General features: G+C 32.2%; 1 protein-coding gene across 1 annotated transcript in view; it reads left to right on the forward strand.

Moving 5' to 3' along the window:
• The window catches only part of LOC127709615 (uncharacterized), a 164,652-nt gene that overhangs the window by 43,780 nt on the left and 103,879 nt on the right, over positions 1–16,993 (forward strand). The window contains exons 6-11 of the mRNA XM_052215219.1: positions 9,546–9,600; positions 10,082–10,188; positions 11,011–11,093; positions 11,468–11,526; positions 12,037–12,158; positions 13,701–13,794. Coding sequence (XP_052071179.1) covers positions 9,546–9,600; positions 10,082–10,188; positions 11,011–11,093; positions 11,468–11,526; positions 12,037–12,158; positions 13,701–13,794 — 520 coding nt within the window. The remainder of the gene's footprint in view (positions 1–9,545; positions 9,601–10,081; positions 10,189–11,010; positions 11,094–11,467; positions 11,527–12,036; positions 12,159–13,700; positions 13,795–16,993) is intronic.

The raw sequence follows: 16,993 nt of genomic DNA on the forward strand, positions 1-16,993 counted from the left end.
CTTTGAAACTTTTACATAGTTTACAAGTTAATGTTTGTGTTTATGTGAGCCAAAATTTGTTCCTGTGAAAAAAGTTCCAGTGGAACTAATATCACAGAAAATATGTTCTGGGAGAACTTTTTTCACAGATTATTTCTATATAATTTGTTCCATCTCTATAAAATATGTTCCACACTTTACCTGGTGAAATAAGTACCGGGTTGGTGAAATTTGTTCCTTACCTGGTGAAATAAGTTCAGGGTTTATGAGATTTGTTCCTTATCTGGTGAAATAAGTTCTGGGTTTGTGAGATTTGTTCCTCACCTGGTGAAATAAGTTCCTTGTCTGTGAAATATGTTCCACTGGTTAAACAAGTTATCCTATATACTGAGCATTTGTCATCAGTGAGTTTAAAGTTATCATTCAAGTGCATTATGAAAATAAGTATTATATCAATAATAGAAAAAGTAAAAAGTGTAAATCATCCAATTCTGATCCTGTGTAGTATAGCAAATGTTTAATTATATACTCCGTAAAAAATATCAAAATGACCCTTTTCAGCCAGAAAAGAGTAGAATATGAAAAATCAATCATTCAGAAAAAAAAGTATAGTTAAAGATGAACATATGTACTTATTTGAAAAGGACAAAGTGACTGATCAGTTATAACAAAAGACATGTAGAAACAAAAGACACACTCTTTTGAAACTGTGCTATGACCGAAGTACATGTATGACTAGAACATGCGGCCATGACAGTTAACAAAAACCAAGGAGGAATACCACATAAAACATAAACACAAATTATGATACATTACCATCGCTTTTATTTCTTATCTTCATCCTTTACTTACAGTCATGCCTTCATTTGCAAATGTATTCCATGCAAGCACACTGAGTACAGCACTCAGCTTGCATTATAATTTAAATGTAACAAGAAAATATTTCACTTGCAATTTGTTGCAAAGGTACTTATTTTCTGTGAAAATAGGTTTGAGCGGAACTTATTCATTGATTTCTATAAAAAATGTTCACGTTCGTTTAAAACAAATATCACAGGAACTTATTTAACTTTTTAAAACTCTTAATATTAATTGGAACAAAATCCTCATGGAGCTATGATTTTTGTTCCGGAACTTATTTCACATTTGGTCATAAAATTAGTTCTGGAACAAATTTTACAGTGCTGGAACATATTTTCTGTGATATAAAGTCCGGTGGAACATATTTCCTATGAAATTTGTTCCGACGGAACAAATGTCATGCCGGAACAAATTTTGTGTTACATTTAGGTTTGTTTAAAGGGAACGACTTATAATAAGTAAATGGTATTTGGTATGCAGTTGTATTAGCATTGGCACATCTCATTCCATGGAGATTGCTTAGCCATGTACCTTCAGTCATGGTTCATCGACTTTGAATATTTGCATAACTTACTTGTTAAAGTATTGCGATTTTAATTTCAACATTTGCATTATCAAAATTACAAAAAGGCGAGACATATCTCTGTGATAACAGTTTATTTAAAATCAGAGTCAAATTTGTTCTATGGGTTGAAATTTTTAAAGACCATACAAAACTTAACAATTTGAACTCTTCTGTTTTACTTGATTGTGTTTATATTCCACCTGAATTTCTAAATACTCATCAGATGATGCCTTCGCCGAAGTGGAAGAAGAACTGTTAAAATTGTCAAAAATTACTGGAAAAGTTGCTTTGGTCTGTGATTTTAATTCAAGAACCAGAAGATTAAGTGACATTGTTGAAATAGATGAACATCTATTTGAGATTCTAAACATTGATACTGAAGTGTCAAATGATCAAAATTTTATGTTATACAATCTTATGACAGAAAAAGGTATTCCTACTGAGAGATTTAGTTTAGACAATACACGTGTCAATGAATATGGTAAAAAACTTGTGGAACTATGTAAACAATGTTCAATTTGTATTGCAAATGGTCGTCTTTGTAAAGACAAATGTATTGGTAATACTACTTGCAAAGATGCAAGCCTCGTTGACTATTTAATTGTATCTCCGCATTTATTTGATGATATTGTAGATTTTGAGGTAATTGAATTCAATCCCATGTTCTCTGATGTGCATTGTCGATTACATTTTTCTATTGACAGTGCACCTCCAGTGGCACTAAATGCAGAACAAAATAAAAACAAAGGTAATACTTACGTCAAATGGAATCCTCAAAAGGCACCTGAATTTGAACGGGTGCTCAGGGATGACATAGGTCAAGTATTACAACAGGTGAACATTGTACTCGATTATGTAAATATTGAGGATGTCACGTCTGAACAGATTAACAGTATACTGCATGATATTGGTAACTCATTGATGAATGCCGCATCTTCTGTCTTTGGTTCGGGAAAAAGAAAGCAAGGAAAACAAAGTGATAATAAACCATGGTTTAATACTGAATGTAAAATAAAGCCAGGGATTATTACACAAAACTCAAGACAACTGAAAATAGAGACTCCATGAATAGATTAGCAAAGGAGTACCGAAAGGTATTGAACACAAGTTTCAAAGTTTACTCTGAGAAATGTTCAAGTGAGCTTATGTCTTTATCTAGATAGAACACTAAAGCATTCTGGAAAACATTACATAAATTTTCTAGTAGGCGAAAAGAAAATCCTGATATAGATATAGAAATATTTTATGAATTTTAAAAAAAACTAAATGCTGGTGACTATGTCGGTGATGATGCTGATGAGGACTTTGATATAAATGATGTTTGTAATAATCCAATTTGTGATGAAATCTTGAACGGCGTCATAACTGAACTGGAAGTGAGTGAAGATATAAAAGATTTAAAAAATAATAAAGCAACTGGCTTAGACAAAATATTGAACGAATATTTGAAATATTCGCCTCATAGTCTAGTATATATTTATTGTAAACTGTTTAATCTCATTTTGGATACAGGTATTATACCTGAAAATTGGACTTCTGGTATTATTAAACCAGTTTTCAAAAACAAGGGATGCCAAATTGATCCTGATAATTATAGAGCAATTTCTCTCATCAGTTATCTTGGGGAAACTTTTCACGTCCATTATAAATACTAGACTGAATATTTTTGCAAATGAACTGAATATCATATCTGAGAACCAGACTGGATTCTGTAAGGGATATTCTACACAAGATTATATTTTTGTATTACACGCACTTATTGAACTTTACTTTTCTTTTGGGAAAAAAACTCTTTTGTACATTTGTGGATTTTAGAAAGGCATTCGATACTGTTTGGCGTACAGGGCTGTGGAAAAAATTACAAAAAAGTGAAATTAAAGGGAAATGTTCTAAAGTTGTGTATAATATGTACAGTGGAAGAAAGTCTTGTGTTCAGTTTAATGACTGTCAGTCAGAATTCTTCCCTTGTCTAACAGGTGTTAGACGGGGAAAATTTATCGCCTTTTCTCTTCTCTATCTTTTTAAATGATCTTGAAGACTATTTTTGTCAGATAGATGGACTGCCATTAGAAAGGATTAAAGAGAAACTTGAGAGTGAATTACATATTTTTTATTATATTAACCAAGGTTATTATCTTTTCTAAAAGAAAAGTAAACCACAATTTCAGTTTTACCTTACAAGGTCAAAATCTTGATATTGTAGATACATATCCTTACCTAGGAGTTATTTTTAAATGTAATGGTACATTTATTGAAATAATAGAAAAACAAAGGATATGGGGTATCTATCCATGACACAAAATCAATACATGCACAGCAACAAAAACTCTCACCTCACTGCAACTGCAAGTTTAAGACGGCCCCTAGCACCGGCTTGAGCGGAATTCTTTGCAAAAATAATTTGAATAGACTTTGTATCACCACCTTATCGGGCCCGGTCAAAAAAGAACATACTGGAAAGTAGTACATATTTAAAACAAAATAGTTCCTACGCATAGTTGTAAATCTTAAACTATGTAGCATATATTTTAGTAATTAAGGTATCAAATGAAAGGTGAAGGACTGGTGATCCTTGTAGAACACACAATTTACTGATAATTTTGAATAATACAAAAATTATGAATGAATTCTAAAAATGAGGGCATATATAGCCTGCTTCTCAGATATGAAGTGCCTGGTTTGGTGTATCCAAAATTCCGGTAACCAGTGCAGTACGGTCTAATGTATAAATACAGGGATATATTGCATCCTCGAGAGACTAAGAAAAAACTTGTAGAACTAGCAGAAAAGGCAATGTTTTGTGTATATAAACTTATCAGAAATGAGTCTTTACCTGTTGATATCCAATTAAAGCTATTTGACTCGATGATAGAACCAATTTTATTGTATGGTTCCGAAATTTGGGGATACGAAAACCTTAAAACTATCGAACAAATCCATTTGAAGTTTTGTAAAAGAGTACTCAAAGTAAGGAACACTACACCAAATTTTATGGTTTAAGGTGAACTTGGGAGATTTCCCCTCGAAATTAAAGTTAAACTTAGAACGGTATCATTCTGGACAAGACTTGTACAAAATTATTCAAAACTAAGTAGTATTTTATATCAACTGATGTTACAAATTAAAACTAAATATACCTTCAGATTGATTAAATGTGTAGAAACTAATTTTAATGAAGTTGGAATGAGTTCCATTTTTAAAAACTAGTTTGCATTTTGTGATAAAAATAAAAATTGTTGTGAAGCAAATTTTATGTGACCAGTTTTACAGAAATGGTATAGTGATATACAAAATTCCTCCCGTGGCCTCTTTTATTCGATATTCAAAAAACAGTTTTGTTTGGAAAATCACTTATTGAGACTTAGTGAGTTTAATCGAACGTGGTTAACCAAACTGCGTACATCTAATTTACATTTACCTATAGAAACTGGTCGTTGGTTCAATATCCCAAGGGAGGATTGAACATGTAACTTATGTACAAATGGTATTGGAGATGAATTCCATATTTTGTTTATATGTAAAAATGAAAATATTGTGTCATTAAGAAACAAATACATACCTATGTACTACACAGCTTACCCGAGCATTCTCAAGTTTGAAGGTTTACTGTCTTATTGTAATACTGAACTTTACAAAAAGCTTAATACTGAACTTTACAAAAAGCTATCCTTGTTCATCAGAAAAGTTAATGTATTTCTTTGATTTATGTCATATCGATCCATATATGTTGTGTATCTATTTGCATAATTATTCCCACTGTTTGATGCTAATGAGCTAAGTGTATTGACTTTAATATGTTAAATTGTTCTTCTGTCATGTTATTTACATATATTGTATTATATATTTGACCTCATGTTACACGTTTAAATGTGTCTGAGTATTTTCTAATAAATCGTTAAATCTGAACAGACTAAACTTTTGAATCATAAAATTTACACACATACAATATATTATAGGTGAAGTCCCCTTAACAATTGCATCCTCAAAAACCTTCTTTTTCTAGTTGTGGAAATCGTATACTAAGGACTATAGGAAATACTCTGAAAATTGATGTATCGGAAGAGATTTAGATTTTGCATGCACTAGATTCCTTTGTTTTTTTCTCAATACAGGGCAAAGATTAACTTTTTTTAAATATCAGAATAACAAGCATCGGTGCAATATATCTCAATAAATACTGAAAACAAGGCAACATGGATATGCATGTATATTTTAATTATCATAGTTTGATAGATAATTTTTTTTACAAGTTTGGTTGTGAAATAAAGTTTGCTTTGCATCAAGGACCATAAAAACGATGTAAACAAAACAAATATACCAATTTGTCCATTTTAACCTTATATTATAAAGAGTTCCATTTCTTTTGTTTTTTTTCAACTGTATATCCACTGGATAGAGTCTGAACTTGTGTTGTTAATGAAAGACTTTTTACATAAGGTATTAAATATTTTTCTTATATACTGTAAATTCAAAATTTATTGTGTGCATTTATAATTGAAATTTTTAGCTCACCTGGCCCAAAGGGCCAAGTGAGCTTTTCTCATCACTTGGCGTCCGTTGTCCGTCGTCGTTAACTTTTTATAGTTTTGACAAAAATCTTCTTCTCTGAAACTACTGGGCCAAATTTGACCAAACTTGGCCACGATCATCATTGGGGTATCTAGTTTAAAAATGTGTCCGGTGACCCGGCCAACCAACCAAGATGGCCGCCATGGCTAAAAATAGAACATAGGGGTAAAATGTAGATTTTGGCTTATATCTCTGAAACCAAAGCATTTAGAGCAAATCTGATATGGGGTAAAATTGTTTATCAGGTCAAGATCTATCTGCCCTGAAATTTTCAGATGAATCGGACAACCCGTTGTTGGGTTGCTGCCCCTGAATTGTAATTTTAAGGAAATTTTGCCGTATTTGGTTATTATCTTGAATATTATTATAGATAGAGATAAACTGTAAACAGCAATAATGTTCAGCAAAGTAAGATCTACAAATAAGTCAACTTGACCAAAATGGTCAGTTGACCCCTTAAGGAGTTATTGCCCTTTATAATCAATTTTTAGCCATTTTTTGTAAATTTTTGTAATCTTTTACAAAAATCTTCTCCTCTGAAACTACTAAGACAAATTTATCCAAACTTGTCCACAATCATCATTAGGGTATCTAGTTTAAAAAATGTGTCCGATGACCCTGCCCGCGAACCAAGATGGCCGACATGGCTAAAAAATAGTACATAGGGTAAAATGCAGTTTTTGGCTCATATCTCTGAAACCAAAGCATTTAGAGCAAATCTGATGAGGATAAAATTGTTCATTAGGTCAAGATCTATCTGCCCTGAAATTTTCAGACCAATCAGGCAACACGTTGTTGGGTTGCTGCCCCTGAATTGGTAATTTTAAGAAAATTTTGCAGCTTTTGGTTATTATCTTGAATATTATTATAGATAGAGATAAACTGTAAACAGCAATAATGTACAGCAAAGTTAGATCTACAAATAAGTCAACATGACCAAAATTGTCAATTGACCCCTTAAGGAGTTATTGCCCTTTATAGTCAATTTTTTACAATTTTCATAAAATTTGTAAATTTTTGTAAATTTTTACAAAATATTTTCCACTGTAACTACCGGGCCAAGTTCATTATAGATAGAGATAATAGTAAGGAGCAAGAATGTTCAGTAAAGTAAGATCTACAAACACATCACCATCACCAAAACACAATTTTGTCATGAATCCATCTGTGTCCTTTGTTTGATATTCACATAGACCAAGGTGAGCAACACAGGCTCTTTATAGCCTCTAGTTTTATTCTTTAAAAAATTGGAATAATTTCTGAATTTACAATATTTTAGCTTTTTGACTGGATATGGTCCGAGTACACAGTTATTTTGTAGTGCATTTCTTTTAGACAATAAATGAAAATAAAAAAAATCCCACCTGCGCTTTCTCAATAATATTTTTACAGTGTGTTGTACTACTTTTGGGACAAATTATATAAAAATTATAGAAAACTTCATCGGCTCTAACTCAAAATATGGACAATTCTATGTTAAGGGGGTCTTGAAATCTTTTGACAGATTCCGAAGTGCTAATTTTTAACCTTTTTCAGCTGGACCAAATCACTACTTTACTTTACAATTCATGACCCAAATTTTTTTACAGTGTAATTTCATCCCCCTACTTGCTATTTGAGGCATAAAACATGAAGAAATACATTTGGAAGGGGTACTAAAAAAATTGGCAAGCAACACACTGTCCACACTAGGGACTTTATTCGTGGACAACGAAAATCAAAGGACGATAACTGTGTACTCGGACCTAATAGGATAGAAAAATCTGACCAATCTTAATAAAACTTGGTATGACCAAAGCTTAATAAATTATGAGACTGCTGACAAAGTTTCATGGCAATAGGATATATATTATAGACAATATGATAAATTCTATATTCAACTTCGCGTGTTAAATTTTGACGTTAAAATTGAAAAATTTCAACTATCAACATTTGGGGCTTTAAAAATTAAAATATTGCAAAAAATTACATTTTAAATGCCTTAATATATGACATATTATGTATTTAAAGCAATAGAATACTCATTTGATTTATCAGACTTATCACAATTATTTAAAAGTCAAATTTATATGAGCCTGTGCCAAAAAATGGAGGTTTTCCAATGAAGGGGGGCCTTACATGAAGATGTATTATTTTCCAGCAATTTTAAATTTGTGGAGTTTTTTGGTTATAAATAATCCTTGCATATGTATTAAATGTACTTTAAATGGAAAGAAAAATTACAAATAGCATACCATATTAGTATAAAAGGGTCTTAAGCCAAGTAAGACTGAAAATAATTTAGGGTCAATTTAGGCCGTAGCACATATTTACATTTAAAAATGCATACTGAAGCTATAGGAAATAAAAATTTGTGTCTTTTTTATAATTTCTATACTCAGGTTACATGATACAATAAATCTGAGCATAAAAGGACTCTTGCATTCAACTTTTTTTGCAGACAGTATAGTCTGATACAAAGATTTTTCACTTTTTAGTGAAAAACTTGCATGCAATTTTAGCCTCAACAGGCTTATATTTGAACCACTTGCTATTTAACATAGGAAAAGAAAGATACTATGTGAAATGAAACAGGTACAAAAGACATTGTGAAGTGCTTTTAATACAAATTTAGTGAAATCTTTATTATGGACTTCAACTTTTATGTACCAAGGTCCTCACATTTAACATGATCCAAACAGGCCGTTAGACGAGGGTCATTTATACAACACATTTTGCACATATTGTCTAAGATAATCTTATTTTCTGTAGATTCAGAGTTCACAAATGAGTAATACAACTGGGTTAAAGCATAGAAACACAAATATTGACACAGAAAAACCTGTCACATAGAAAGTCAGAATGCCACTTATGCATCAAAATTGAAAAAGCTTTGAAATGCTTATTTTGACCATATAATGCCAAAATGGGTATTTTTTGCAGAATTTCTATCAAATAAAAGTTTAAATCCTTTAGTTTCATGCTATTTGACAAATTGACACCATTAAATCATTCAGGGAAGTTGCCAAAGTACAGATTCTATATTTACTGATTTCGCCTCTTAGGTCCGAGTACACAGTTATTTCGTAGTGCATTTCTTTTAGACAATAAATGAAAATAAAAAAAATCCCACCTGCGCTTTCTCAATAATATTTTTACAGTGTGTTGTACTACTTTTGGGACAAATTATATCAAAATTATAGAAAACTTCATCGGCTCTAACTCAAAATATGGACAATTCTATGTTAAGGGGGTCTTGAAATCTTTTGACAGCTTCTGAAGTGCTAATTTTTAACCTTTTTCAGCTGGACCAAATCACTACTTTACTTTACAATTCATGACCCAAATTTTTTTACAGTGTAATTTCATCCCCCTACTTGCTATTTGAGGCATAAAACATGAAGAAATACATTTGGAAGGGGTACTAAAAAAATTGGCAAGCAACACACTGTCCACACTAGGGACTTTATTCGTGGACAACGAAAATCAAAGGACGATAACTGTGTACTCGGACCATATGGCTAAATAGCTTATGCATTTATATTTTACAAGTTTAATTCGTGTTCAATTTGATTTTTGTTTCTTTTCACAGGATAATACTGCAAAAAGTGAATGGACTTATAAAACTGAAGAGTATGGAAATGAAGGTAAAACATCATAATCAGGCAGGACTTTGGACTGGAGGGTTGTGTTATCATTGGATAAGACACTTAATTAGCATCGCAATATGATCTTATACATGTATTACATTGTAGCCTTTTATATCCATGGTTGAAATGATATTGTGTTGATGTTAAAGGGTTCTCCGATCAGGTAAATCTACTTGCATGTTGACAGACCCTACAATCGACATGTAACATCTCATTAAAACCACACAAGTCAATAAGTATTTCTTTTGACTTTCCTTTAGTTAAAGTTTTTGAATCTTCTGGAGTTTTGTGTCACATTTCTAGACTAAATGGAAAAAATGATTTTCTCTTTGATTTAAAAAATGACATGATCTATTTTAAGGTCTTTTTTCTTTCCTTCTATTATAAAGATTCTCCTTTAAAAGCATATTGAAAGAAAGGATTTGAATTAGGATTCAGGGTATATCTTGATATGGATAATGAATTCCTTTTTTTGTAGGTCATCATAATGCATCGTATTCAGTTGTCAAGACTGCAGATGGAATCCAGTTTAAAAAATTCAGACATAGTACACCAATACCTAATGCAAAAGGGGTACATCAAAAGGTGAGTAATGAGGGTTTTACTTCATTTTAAAGTAAATTATGTATAATATAAAAATCATACCCCATAGTTGGCTAACTTTTTTACAGTAAGTATGAAGATTTTTTCTAAAAAACATTTTTCCAAAATTAGAGACGACTATATTTTAACATAAAGCAGCTCATAGCAATTATTATTATTCACTTGCTATAGTGGGGTGCTGCTAATCTCAGTCCATGAATTTAAAAAAAATTATAATTTCAAGTTTTTATATTTTCAGCACAATATATGAGCTGCGTCGAATATCAATACATATGTTAACCTGTTTCGGGTTGAAAAAAATCTCTATGCAAAGTCTGTAACTGTTTGAAATTAGAACCCTACAGAATAGATCAAAGGTCGTCTTTAGTTCTTATTTGAATGTTCAAAAATCAATCAAAGTCTTATGTATAACACATGTACATGTATACATGCACTTGCATAAGGTCGATTTCTATCCGACTCAGCTCATATGTTCATAGTAATTAATGGATAATTTTATTATACCCCATTGTAGGAGAGGGGGCTAGATTGCAATCACCTTGTCCATCTTGTTTCCAAAATCTTTTCTCATAAACTACCTAAACAATGACTTCATATTTGATCAGAAGCTTCACAGTGATGAGTTGTTAATGTAACATGTGAACACTTTTCTGATCTATTTGCTAATACTTTGAATTTTTCAGTATGTTACATGAACTGAAATTTTTCACACATTTCTCATATACTCCTGAACAGAATGATTTTCTTTTTGCCCTTAATGGACAAACATGATTTCATTCAATGAATAAACTTTGATTCATTCAGGTTCTGCATTTTGATCATGATCTAGGAACAGTTAAAAGAGTTGTGGTGGAAGAAGAGTTTACATCTCCCCAAATGGCACCTAAGTAAGTAAAAAACATGGAATACTTTATTAGAATTATAAGTGGGTATAACCATGATAACTGCTAATGAGAGAACTATCTAACAAAGATCATAAGGCAAGAAAATGATCATCTAAGGGCCAACAAGGAACAAAATTTAATGTATTTTTGGGGAAGACAAAATATCATAATTTATTTAAAAACCTTGAAATGAATATAAATGGCTAGGAAGGTGGCAATAAATGGTCTGTAGGTGCTAAGGTTTGAAAAGGCATATCTAAAAGCTATAAGACTTGAAGTACAACCAAACATACATACCAAATTTTCGAACTCTTTGAGAATTTTTAAGATTTTTTGTATTTTTTGTATATCAGATAACCACTTTGATTATTTTTCAGTTTTGATGCCGGAAAAGACATGAGAAAAGTAAAAGCAATGAATGACTTCAGTACTATGGGTAATATTTTTCATATGAAACTGGGTCATTAAGAAATAAGAAGAAAAGGAGAGGTTAGGTTAATGAGACTACAACCAAGCCACCCAGAAAACTAAAAGACATTTAGAGGTCACATGCAGCTTCAACAATAAAGAGATGTCTACATAATATGTCAAGCTCTATAGATCTCACTGAGACAAGATGAGTTGTGAATATCTATCAGAGGCTACCAAAGATCTATCATCAACACTCAATCTCCTACAGGACAATAAAATAATTAAATTTGGCTACAGACAAACTTTGACAATGTTCCTGGCTTTGGACAGGCACATGAACATGTTTGGATGAAGGAGGATTATATCCTCCATCTTTTAATATCAATCACTGGGATAACGAAGGTTCAAAGATGAACATACAATAAGAATAGGTTCAGAAAAAGTACTTTACTCTATTATACTATCTGTTTTGTTCAGTAATATTTATATTTAAAGAAACTTACTTTGGCTACTGAAGGATTTGCTCTGTTTACAGAAAATCCAACAATGTCTGCTACAAACAAAGGAGTGTTAACATTTCTGAAGAAAGAATTAATCAAGGAAAAACCATACAGACCTGTAGATGGCATTGTAACTGATAGCATCCACATTGGCAATGTAAGTGTTATTGAAAGAAGAAATTCTTGTAAATTAATTTTTTTCAAATGTGGGAACAGTATATGTATACATGGAATGTTCAAATAAGTTTTCATTGTTTTATTTAGATAATTTTGATTTTAAACACAACAAACTCGTTGTGTGATTAATGTTAGTTTACTCCTTTGTCTCGATTTGTATCGCATTTAGGCCTAGGAAACAAAGAGCACAGGGTTCGACAAACTAAATATTGAAGTCAGATAGGTAATTAGTATCACTAAAACAATGTTAAAAGAACTTTTTTTACTGATGCATCCACTATATGTATCTGGTCTTAAATCCAATGGAAATTGACCTGTTTTCATTTACTTTGTGAAGAATCAAAATTTTTGCGACATTTTATTTTTATGGCCCCGCAACAAAGTTGTCAGTGCCATATAGTTTTACCCTTGTCCGTCATTCCGTCATTCCGCAACAAACCATTATACGGACTTTTTTTCTAAACGCCTTCAGATATTGGGCTGATTTTTGGTATGTGAGTTAACCATGATGAGTTACAGATCAAGTGTAAGTTTCGTTCCTCTCTACTAATTTTTGCCGAAATTACGGGCTTTGGACTTTGAGAAATTGTTGAAAATCACAGTTATACGGACTTTTTTTCTTAACGCCTTCAGATATTGGGCTGATATTTGGTATGTGAGTTATCTATGATGAGTTACAGATCAAGTTTAAGTTTTGTTCCACTCTACTAATTTTTGCCGAAATTATGGGCTTTGGACTTTGATAAATTGTTGAAAATCAGAGTTATACAGACTTTTTTTCTAAACGCCTTTAGATACTGGGTTGATTTTTGGTATGTGAGTTAACCATGATGTGTTACAGATCAAGTTTAAGTTTCATTCTGCTCTGCTGATTTTTGCTGTAATTATGGGTTTTGGACTTTGAAAATTGTTGAAAATCAGAGTTATACAGATTTTTTTGCTATACGCCTTCAAATTTAGCGCTGATTTTTGATACGTGAGTCTACCGTGATAAGTAACAGATCAAGTTTATGTTTCGTTCCGATATGCTGATTTTCATGTCGTTTCAACACATCTTCAGTACATCCACTTCCTGTTTGCTGATAGTTTGAAATTTAACTACTCATTAATCATGGAAATTTTTCATCAAACTAGTATTGGTCTTGAGAGCTGGATACTATCCATGCATGTTTGTGTCCACATGTATTGTTGAAATTTCTGATTTTACTGTTTTGTGAGATGGGGCCATTCGTGTCTTTCCGACACATTTAGTTTTATTTGTAATCACTTATGTCATAGAGAGAACTAAAGTACATATATTTTCAACCATAGGCTCTATTTCCCATCAGTCTTGCTTTAGCTATGATTTATTGTGATATAGATCACAAAGTCCTTATTTGAAATTTTAGCTAAAAATGGGGGCCTTATCTAACCTACTCCTTTGATTAATGAATGTGTCCAACCAAGATATATATGAATATAATGATATGAAAAAATCCTTAAAATAGGGTTTTTGGATTTAAAAAAATAACACTATTTTCAGTATGAAAAGAAGGAATACAATGCCCAAAAAATTGCCCAGTTAAAAGAAAAGATAAAAAAGAAGATCTACTGCATCAGGACAGAACCAGCAGAAGGTTTGTAAAATAACAAGATATATTGATAATTTTGTCATTTAAAGCATTATGATGTATGTCTCTTTTATCCACCATAACTTATCTTAATTTATGTGGCCTAAGAGAATATAGTTTGCAGTTCCCAAGGTTTATGTCAGATCAGTGATTTTGCTCTGAACCAGGGGTATACTGTTTAACCCTTGTCTGTCCGTCCCATGAAATTTCCGTCTCATTTTTCTTAGGAACTTATAATAAATCTGAGCTTACTGAAATTCATTTATCATACTTTTTGTGAGTATGATGAACTTTCAGATTAATCGCACTTCAACTTCCTGTTTACTAGATACTTATATAATGTAAATTCAGAAATTATTATGTGCATTTATTATTGCGATTATTGAAGAATGGACAAAAATGCGAGATTTATTATTGCAATTGACGGAAAATCAGATATATGTATCAAATTTCAGAATGCTGGTTCTTATTATTGCGATACTCAACCAGTCGCATTATTCGCATTAATTAAAATCTCGCATAATTTCAGAACTTACAGTATTCAAACACATAATGTCCCTGCATGAAATTTTCACCGCATTTTTATACAACTGCAAAAAAATTTTTAGGTCGTATATTGGTATGACGTTGGCGTCATCGTTGTCGTCCGATGACACATTGATTTTCGCACTCTAACTTTAGTTTAAGTGAATGGATCTCTATGAAATTTTACCATAAGGTTCAATACCACAAAAGGAAGGCAGGGATTGATTTTGGGGGTTATGGTACCAACAGTTAAGGAATTAGGGGCCAAAAATAAGCATTTTTGTAACTTCCAGACATAACTTGTGTGTTAGTGTATGGATCTCTCTGACATTTTACCACAAGGTTCCGTATCACAAAGGAAATGCTTGGATTGATTTTGGGGGTAATTGCCTCTAAATTTTAGGAATTAGGGGCCAAAAAATGGGCAAAAAACAAGCATTTTTTTCTAGTTTCATGACAATAACTTGTGTGTAAGTCTATGGATCTTTCTGAAATTTTACTACAAGCTTTCATATCACAAAGGGAAAGCTGGAATTGAGTTATGGGGTAATTGCCCATAACGTTTAGGAATAAGGGGCCAAAAAGGGGCCAAAAATAAGCATTTTTCTAGTTTCCAGACAATAACTTGTGTTCAAGTGTATGGATCTCTCTGAAATTGAAATGCAAGGTTCCATATCTCAAAGGAAATGCTTGGATTGATTTTGGGGGTAATTGTCTCAAAATTTTAGGAATTAGGGGCCAAAAAAGGGGCAAAAAACAAGCATTTTTCTAGTTTCATGACAATAACTTGTGTGTAAGTGTATGGATCTTAAAGAAATTGTACTACAAGGTTCCATATCACAAAGGGAAGGCTGGGATTGATTTTGAGGGTAATTGCCTTAAAATTTTAGGAATTAGGGGCAAAAAAGGGACAAAAAACAAGCATTTTTCTAGTTTCAGGACAATAACTTGTGTGTAAGTGTATGGATCTTTATGAAATTGTACTATAAGGTTCCATATCACAAAGGGAAGGCTGGGATTGAGTTTGGGGGTAATTGCCTCAGAATTTTAGGAATTAGGGGCAAAAAAGGGGCAAAAAACAAGCATTTTTCTAGTTTCAGGACAATAACTTGTGTGTAAGTGTATGGATCTTTATGAAATTGTACTGCAAGGTACCATACCACAAAGGGAAGGCTGGGATTGATTTTGGGGGTAATTGCCTTAAAATTTTAGGAATTAGGGGCAAAAAAAGGGGCAAAAAACAAGCATTTTTCTAGCTCAGGACAATAACTTGTGTATAAGTGTATGGATCTTTATGAAATTGTACTACAAGGTTCCATATCACAAAGGGAAACTGGAATTGAGTTTGGGGGTAATTGCCTCAGAATTTTAGGAATTTGGGGCCAAAAAGCGGCAAAAAAAACAAGCATTTTTCTAGTTTCCAGACAATAACTTGTGTTCAAGTGTATGGATCTCTCTGAAATTGTACTGCAAGGTACCATACCACAAAGGGAAGGCTGGGATTGAGTTTGGGGGTGATGTATCATAAGGGGGTTCAAAAAATGGGGGGGGGGGGGGGTTTATCCTTTTTTTTTCTTTAAAATTTTCCATTTTAAATTGGTTATTTCTGATTTATATATAAAAGCAAATAATAATGATATGGTTTGAATAAGTAAATTAAAAAAATTTAAGTTCTTAGACCACATTCATTCTGTGTCAGAAACCTATGCTGTGTCAAATATTTAATCACAATCCAAATTCAGTGCTGTATCAAGCTTGAATGTTGTGTCCATACTTGCCCCAACTGTTCAGGGTTCGACCTCTGCTGTCGTATCAAGCTGCGCCCTGCGGAGCATTTTATTCTAGGTTCCTCTCATATAACATTTCCAGGCATTGGTGTTACTTTTTTATTAACAGCATTGGCAACACTTGATCTTAAGTTTCTGAAAAGGTCAGAATTTGAACAATTGGTATTACATATTTATGATATAACATTGATACATGATATGGGGTTGAATGAGCATCGAAGCATTAAAGCTTCAAGGAGACTATATGAGGCTCTGTTTTCTTGGAATTTTCACATTATTCTTATGTTTTCAAAGATTACTGATATTACATAAAAAGGATAATAGGAATTACTAAAATACTGATCAGTGCTGCATACCATATCAAACAACAATACCTATTCCTTAAAAAAGAATAAAGACATACAAATAAAAATGAACAACACATGGACCAGATAACCTGACTTTGTAAAAGTATGTTGTTTTAAGAGAGATTTTTTAACTTAATTGACTATTGGTGACTATCACATCTAAATTGAAGTAGGCAGATAATATTTTGGTAACATGTTCAGAAAATCAATCATAATAATTCTGTAACATAGGCAGTTAGATGATGCCATTTTTCAGATGGTAGCTTGAGTTTCCTTTGGTCGATTGGAACAAAGCTTAGATAGATGGAAGATTCTGTGGAGTCATTATTATTCGTTGGATACCAATTTTTGTGGATTTTCTGGTTACAGGGGAACCACAAATTTAAATGTCCAACGAATTACAAATTTTCAATAGGAATGTATGCAGACTTTGGAAAAACCACAAAATCAAATATCCATGAAAATGCAAGTTTTCCTCAATTCATGAAAATTGATATGCACGAAAATAGATGAATTTGCAGTATAGGGTAGGATAAGAAGATTTGT

The sequence above is a fragment of the Mytilus californianus genome, unplaced genomic scaffold (assembly GCF_021869535.1).
Source record: "Mytilus californianus isolate M0D057914Y unplaced genomic scaffold, xbMytCali1.0.p SCAF_7, whole genome shotgun sequence".
In the NCBI taxonomy this organism is placed as follows: domain Eukaryota; kingdom Metazoa; phylum Mollusca; class Bivalvia; order Mytilida; family Mytilidae; genus Mytilus; species Mytilus californianus.